This window comes from Poecilia formosa, unplaced genomic scaffold (genome assembly GCF_000485575.1).
Source record: "Poecilia formosa unplaced genomic scaffold, Poecilia_formosa-5.1.2 Scaffold600, whole genome shotgun sequence".
NCBI lineage: Eukaryota > Metazoa > Chordata > Actinopteri > Cyprinodontiformes > Poeciliidae > Poecilia > Poecilia formosa.
Genome location: NW_006800539.1, coordinates 34,026 through 42,194, shown reverse-complemented (window position 1 = coordinate 42,194; position 8,169 = coordinate 34,026). Strand labels below are relative to the sequence as shown.

General features: G+C 41.2%; 1 protein-coding gene across 1 annotated transcript; it reads left to right on the top strand.

The window, feature by feature from the left end:
• The first annotated feature begins 328 nt into the window (after positions 1–328).
• Positions 329–4,438, top strand: LOC103130025 (low choriolytic enzyme-like). The gene is made up of 10 exons (XM_007541299.2): positions 329–551; positions 657–729; positions 1,048–1,051; positions 1,137–1,214; positions 1,334–1,507; positions 1,616–1,721; positions 1,956–2,134; positions 2,917–2,998; positions 3,561–3,685; positions 4,273–4,438. Coding segments are annotated over exons 2-10 (810 nt in total). The 5' UTR covers positions 329–551; positions 657–669; the 3' UTR covers positions 4,275–4,438.
• The last annotated feature ends 3,731 nt before the right edge of the window (positions 4,439–8,169 follow it).

Sequence of the window (8,169 nt, the reverse complement as noted above, 5' to 3'; positions counted from 1 at the left end):
GCCCAAAGGGAGCTGGTTTGCTCACCAGGAGCTGGGGAATGATTGTGTTGAACAGTGAGCTGAAGTCCAGAAACAGCAACAAGAGTATTCATCTCCTCCAGGTGTTTCAGGCTCAGGTGCTGTGTGGAGGAAGCAGCGTCCTCTGTGCAATGGTAGGTATCATCACAGTAGTGACAGTATTCTGATTAGAATTCACAGTAGTCTGACAGAAGCAAAACAGAAAAAGGGACTAACTGAAAGAGTCCATCAAATAAAACTGTTTCAGTAACTTCTGATAAGAAGTTTAAAAAAGGAGCTGCAGAGGCCGTGTGAACAGCAAAAATCAGCCATTAGTCAGTGATCAGTGGAGGGTAAGATGTTCCACACTGACGGCCTGTTCTGGAAACACCTGTGCAAATAACATAAAATAGGGAGGAAACCCCAGAAACTTCAGCTTACTCTGATAAAGGTGTGCTGCAGTGTTTGCACTTTTACTCGTATGTTTATTTGCCTTTGGCTGGATAGTGAGTATAAAATGTCTCCCTTGCTGGCAGAGAGTTATTGGCTCTTGGGTAAGATCCACGAATCCAACAGCAACGTGCCTCTGTGTATTGCTGACAGCTTGCATACAGAAGCCGCAGTTGCATATTTTATGGCCGTGTTTTTGTCTCTCACAGGTCTGTTGCAGCCATGCAGGTTTTCTCTTGGTGTTTTGTGGTTCTGGTGCTTCTGTCTTTCTCCTGGGCTGAGGTAAACATGTCCAGTGCTGGCATGCAGCGGCAGCTGCTCAGAACTGGAAATTGTTGCTCTGTAGCAGATTAGAAAGGTTAATATAGGTGGGAATCTTCCTAATGCCAAGAAGAATTCTTGATATTTAACATTTTGAAACAACAAAATATATTTTAATAAATACATAAAACACCTATTAAAATATTTTGGATGTAGATGTGTTAATAAAATTAAAACACAACATGATTGTACAAAAGCTAGTTTCAACAGCAGAATGTCTCTGATATGCATGTATAACAATCATTTTTCTCTTTTTTGTGCTGTGGTGACTGAGGACAGGAAGGTAAGTTAGAAATTAGCAGCACTCTTTTCTCGTTTTTAAAGCTGAAAGGGACTGGAGCAGTATCTAAATGTTTTATTTCATACAGAGGTTGCTACCTTGGAGGTGGACACCTCCCAAGAGCTGTCTGTGGGTGAGCTGCTAGAGAGAGCCAACAGAGACCGCAGTAGGTCAACACTCCAGTCAGCAATGCTCACATTTATCTGTTGCACAAAAAATCCACTCCAAGGAAAAACCTGGTCATGCAACCAGATGATGTAAGCTGTAGCTGTGTGTGTCTGGCAGCTCCTAACTTTGATGAACCAGTCCTCATCGGAGGAGACATTGCTTTACGGTCTGAGGCAGACAGAAATGCTGACCCTTGCACCTCCAGTGGGTGCCTCTGGTTGAAATACACTGATGGGAACGTCTACATCCCCTACTACATTGCCAACCATTACTGTAAGCAGCAGCTTATTGGTTGTCCCACTGAACTGAGAACACAAAGGTGAACAGCTGATCTGAATCCACTTGTACCTGATGGGTCTGGAATTTCAATGTTTCCTGATGGTGACAGCTGACAGAGAGAGATTATTGTTCGTGGGCTGCAGTCGTTTTCCACGGTCTCCTGCATCCGCTTCAGGCCTTACCAGAACGGTGACCATGAATGGTTGAGCATTGAATCTAGGAATGGGTGCGTCTCATTTTTTGTTTTTTCCACATTAAATGCTAGTCCAGAGTGGTAATCCTAAATGCTGAGCTAAAATCCACACTTTCAGATGACTTAAAGACTGGCTAATCAGAATAGTGGTTGGGGTCTGCAGGGCTGGTATAAAACTGATTGGTTAGTCAAAATCAGGTTTGCTGCAGTGTTGGATGTTGGATGTTTCTGTTGCAATGGACTTCTGATGTGAGTGTGTGGTTGCAGCTGCTACTCCCATGTGGGCCGTGTGGGTGGAGGTCAGACAGTGTCTCTAAGCCGCCAGGGCTGCCTGTACCACATCACCGTCCAGCATGAGCTGCTGCACGCCCTGGGCTTCAACCACGAGCAGACCCGCTCCGACAGGGACAACCACATCAGAGTGCACTGGGACAACATCATTGAAGGTGACACACTCCCATCATCCACCGCCCATCATTGGTTCATGGGAGCTTGGTTGTTGCTTGGTAGTCCTACCTTCTACTTTAAAGATTGTTGAGATGAGCTCTAAAATCTTTTTATTTCACTTCACCATGACTGTGACCGAGTGAGGCCTCTGTAAAGGTTTTTTTAGCTCCATTGCCCCCCTGTGCACCAACTGGAAGCGGCCTGCACCTAATCCCTGATCAGTCTGAGATATTGAAACCAGTGGAACTAAATGGATTTGCTACCAAGGAAAGGTTTTCAGGATGTATAAAGGCAAACTAGAAAACTAAGCTGTTCTCCATTTTTCACCAGCAGGTGGCAGATTAGAACACGGGGTGAAATTCAACCTGATGTTCTTTAACTATATTTTTAAATATGTTTGCTTGCATTATGCTACACTTAATCAAAGCCTGTGTGTAGATATTTCATAAAATCTAAATGTTTAAATTTGTAGACCTCCACATCCATAATGACTCTTATGGGAAAAACATGGAGCAAACAAAAGTAATGACAGTTTTTAGACACTATTGCTATGAATGCAGAGTGCTGCAGCATGCAGATGTCTTCATTTAGCAGAAGTCTTAAAGCAGGGTGATCTAAAGAAGTGGCTGAGCTGCTGCAGATGTGCAGCATGCTGAGTATTCATACATTTTTTTTTCTCTCAATCCGATCCATAGTTTGGACTGTACCAGTTCTGTACCGAGGCACACAAACCTGTTTCAATCAAACCTAAAACTATGCATCTCTCCTTTATTCTCTCTAGGCATGGAGTATAACTTCTATAAGATTAACACTCTGAACCAGGGAACTCCTTATGATTACAACTCTGTCATGCAATATGAGAGGTAAAGAAACAATTAGCTGTTTTATTAACAACACTTAAAATATTTTTGGTGAATTTTTATTCTTTACTTGTAGATTTTAAATCGGCAGGTAATTTTTCCAATTCAAATGTATTTCATCAAGGATGGCACATTAAACCATGTTACATGTGAGACACAGAGCAACCATTGTTTTGTACATAGGTTTTCTAGCCACAGGCTGATGTCTTTTGTTGGACCTATAATAAAAGTAATAAATATAAAAAAAATTAGAAATTTCTGTCACATGCACATATAGAACACTACACTAAATTTCTGCTACTATAAACTAGAAAACATGAAAATGCATATTAGAGAAAGCTAATTCTCCAAAGTAAAGAAGGCTAGAATACATCACTGTAGCAGCTGTTTCAAGGCCTAATCAGAGTCTGTGGAGGGCTGACATCTAACTCTGACTTAGACATTGGAAAGAAGACTCATGGCTAAGTTGCAGCATTTTAGCCTTAATGATATTTCTGCCCACTAAAGAGTTGAATGGGAGTGTTGGGCGTGATCACCTGTCTGTGTGGAACCCGCCTCTCTTCAGGTACGCCTTCTCCAAGAACAACCTTCCCACCATGGAGCCCATTCCTAACAGCAACGTGTCCTTTGGCAAGGCCACACAGATGAGCCAGAATGATATTGACAGGCTGAACAGACTCTACAAATGCTGTAAGTGTAATAAATTGTACACTATTATCAGTATATTATTCTCACTGTACTCTAGGTGGTGTGATTAAACATAGGGGAAGAAAAAAGTGGCTCTTCCTCAGTTTGACACATGAGCTGAAGAAGCCTGTCTGCTCTCAGCTCAGCTTAGAACTTTTAGAAAGCTGTTCTTTAGGGGTTTTAAACTGACATCATACCAGATGACAACTAAACATTAGATTTTTGTTTATTTGATGAGGCTTTGGGAGAGAGGGTGAGGATGGATGATTTAAATATAATCAAATATGAGGGTCTCTTGCATGGTTTGACCAAACCTAACAAATAGTCTACACACATCTGAAGACTGCCATCTACTGTCAACAACAGTAACAGTCACCTGTTCGATTTGTGTGAAGGTCATTCTGACCCTTAGAAAAGTAGGAACCACAACAAAGAGGAGGTAGAAGTGTTTTACCACCATGCTGCCGTTTCCTTCCTATACTAACATTAGTGTCTAACTGAGCAGCTACTGATGGTCAGAGACCAGCCAGCCTACATTTATTATCCATGGTTCAACAAAGCTCCATCACCAATGTGAATTTGATTTGCAGAAACTTCAGCTGTGACCTTTGACCTACAAAGCTGTTGACATGGGAACATGCCAAGGAAGGAGGCGTGGATTGGTGCACTTTAGTTGCCAACTCCAAAATCATTAAATGCTGATGTGAATGTGAAGCAAAATGAGAAGAAATAAAAAATAAAGTTTCATTCAAAATGGTTAGAGCTGTTGAAACATTCTTCACAACCTGATTATAATGAAGCTTTTATTTAGCGCAGAAGGTTTGATTGAATACTCAGTAGTTCCGGTGAGAAGCCGACATCCCTTCATTGTGGGCTTTAATGTCATTAAATCTGGACTTTTAATCAGAGATTTGACACATTTGCTAGAGTGATCAAAATTATACACATTGGCCGAAATATATATCTTCACATAAATAAGCATTAGTAAGGCTTTAGAACAGAGGAACCAAACTCCAGATCTTGATGACCGATGTTTTAATGCATTCCTGCTTTCATGCTGCTGATAACTGCAAACCCCTCAGCATAGAGTTGACCTCTAAAGTCCTGCTAGTAACCTAATAATAGGATTCATTTGACAATAAATAATCACTGATGGAGAACAAATAATTACAATAAAATAGTATAATAATAACCAAAGGCAGCATGGCTAAAACAATAATCAGCTGCTTTCTAACTAGCAAGAAACTGGAACTACCAACAGACTGTGGCTACATTAAGATCACAAAGTTCAGTTTATTTCATTAGGAGTTATTTTGAGAAAAACATAAAGTAGTACATAAATGTGAAACCATAATGCACTGATTTCTTTTTTTTAAGTAATCTGAAAAGTGTGGCATGTATTTGTATTCAGCCTGAAGGAGTTGATGTTTGGTGAAATTGTGTATTATTGCAATAGCAGTTAAAATTCTTCAGATTTAAGTCTTGAAGCCCTGTTCTGTTATCAAGGCTCTTCGTTTCATTTCCAAGATTGCCTTTTATTTGGTTCCATCCATCTTCCCAGCAGCTCTGAGTAGCTGCACCATCTCTGTGGACAAAAAGCATCACCACAGGATGATGCTGCCACCACCATCACAGTGGTATTCAGGGGGATTTGTGCATCTAGGCCAAAACGTTCACTCATAGATTGTACTGAAATGTATAAGGTGTTAGAAAAGGGGACATGAGAACATATTCATGCTATTTAAAATGTACATTTTTAAATTTACTGTAGCAATGTGCCAAAAGGTGGAAACATTCACAGAAATCACAGCAGTGATAAAAGAACTCAATTTCAAACGAGGTTAAGCTAGAGGTCATGTCCAGTCAGAACCTCATGAGTTGTTTGTGTGTTTAGTCTGAAGTGCAGATTTCACTCTAAGAAAACCTGGACTTGCATAGTTAAAGATACTATATATAATCATCTTGTTCATTAAAGGGCTGTTTCACAGTTTTTAGGGAATCTGGTATATGCTTCATTATCTGAACTTAATTCTAAGACTTGCAATAGCTCCTATGTTCAGCTCTACAATGAAAATTCATAGAATTTTTAAACTTGAGCTTTCCAAGATAAAAGTTATTCACAAAGCATCTTAGGCCTTATGAGAGCTACTAACATGACAAAATGTTAAGAGTAGAGAGGACGAGCGCTTTAGTTAACCTAAAAAGAGAACAATAAGGCTGAAAATTGAATGTAGAGCTGCAATTCAGAGATTGTCCATTTTTCTCTTCTTTATGTTTATATCCTCTCAGCTGCAGCTCTCATGAAACTCAACATTTAGGCTTAGTCCCACCTTCAAACCACCAGAAGAAAAGTCAGAGGTTATCAGATGCTTATCTGCCTTAATCATCCATCCATCCATCCATTTTCTTTACACCCTTGTCCCTTGGTGGGGTCGGGAGGGTTGATGGTGCCTATTTCCAGCTAACGTTCCAGGTGAGAGGCCTGTCACCCTGGACAGGTCGCCAGTCTGTCGCAGGGCAACACAGAGACAAACAACCATGCATACACACACTCACACCCAGGGGCAATTTGGAGAGGCCAATTAACCTGACATGTTTTTGGATTGTGGGAGGAAACTGGAATACCCAGAGAAAACCCATGCATGCACAGGGAGAACATGCATACTCCATGCAGAAGGACCAGGGATTGAACCCAGAACCTTCTTGCTGCAAGGCAACAGCTCTACCAACTGCGCCACCGTGCATCCCTGCCTTAATTATAACAATCATAATATTGATTTTCTTAGCAATATATTTAATGTCAAAATCATAAACGTATTGGGAACAGACCCTTAGTAATAGTTGAAGGCCAGCACTATACGGGCACAGGACTACCAAATTATCTGCATACATTATCTGTTATTGATTATGGGATCACCAACAACAAAGCCTGTTTTACAATTTGACAGTTCATCCATTCAGAATTCTAATTAAACATTTGGATACACTTCCATTTTCTAGCTTGTAAAACTATTTACAAGCATCAATAAATCGCATAAATACTGTAGTGTTATGCAAGTTGTACAAGTCTAAAGTCTCCTTTAGTGCAAAGATGCACTTGTCTGTGCTATGTTTAGGTTTGAAACCAAAATGATTATCAGAGGTCAAGACAAATTCTTCCAGCCTATTTAATAGAATTCTTTCTAGCTAAAGCTATGGGTCGGTAATTCTCCAAAGAGCTAATCTTACAGCTTTGTTCTTAATATGATTAATAGCATTGAGTTAGGCAGCAAACCATGTACTTGAAAGCCAGTAAAACACATAGAAAGTAATGGACAGAGTTTCTTACTGGCATTTTTCAGGTGATCAGTAGAAATGTTATCGATCCCACACACCTTGTCTTTCAGCAGAGGCGGGAGCGGTGGCTTGAGCCCCTGCCCCTTATATCCTTGATGCCCCTAGTGCTCTTTTTGAATTGTTTTTTCGTTTGTTTGTTGTTGTTTTTTTGTATGTCAGAATGCCTGCTTGTGCCCCTCAGCAATAATGTTGAGCTAAATATAATAATTTAGCAAAATAAACTAGTCTGGCTGCCCTCAGTCTAATAATGACTCTCAGTTTCTCTGCCTCCATGTTGTTCAGACACCGGGTCCATGGTGAGGAGGAGGGGCGGATCTGTGCCTCCAACTATCAAATTATGGGCAGGAATATTTTGTCCATACACTGGTTTGTGAATAAAAACGTAGGTCTGTTGTTGACGTTAGAAAAACTGTTTGTATTTGTATTTTCGTAATTGTTCTCGCAATAATGGGAAAAAAACTCTCCTCGCCCCTTAACACAGAAATACTTCAGCTGCAGAGAAAACTTCTGACTTTAACTTAATCAGGCTGCTAAAAGCCCAGTTCGCTACAGGCGGTCTGAGTTGGTCCCACCGACAGAATCTCTGACTTTATATCAGACATTCTGACATAAGACACGGTACTGTGACTGTCACCGCGTCGCAGTATGCACCTCTAAGCCCTGGTCCCACCTGGTCCCACCTGGTCCCACCTGGTCCCACCTGGTCTCACCTGGTCTCACCTGGTCTCACCTGGTCCCACCTGGTCCCACCTGGTCCCACCTGGTCCCACCTGGTCTCTGTTTGCTCTGCTTCTCCTTAACGTTTCTATCAGGCGGGTTAAAACCGCTACTGACGGGATCTGGGCTGGAGGTGAGCGGCTGTAAATAGAAGTTATTGCAGAACCTCAAGTGTTAAAGGAAGATTCGGCCCATAGCAATTGGAGTTCACAAAATAAACATCAGAGAAAATACTGTAGCAATAATTAGAACCGCAGCATAAAGCCAAACATGCCACAATTAAATTAATCAAAATGTCCCCAAAGCATCAGCAGCTTCCAGGTAGATTCCAGAGATGCGCATCGCAGCAGCTGTTCATGCAGGGCCGGCCCAAGGTAATATGGGACCTTAGACAGAATCATGATTTAGGCTCCCTGGCATCCTCCTAAGAACCT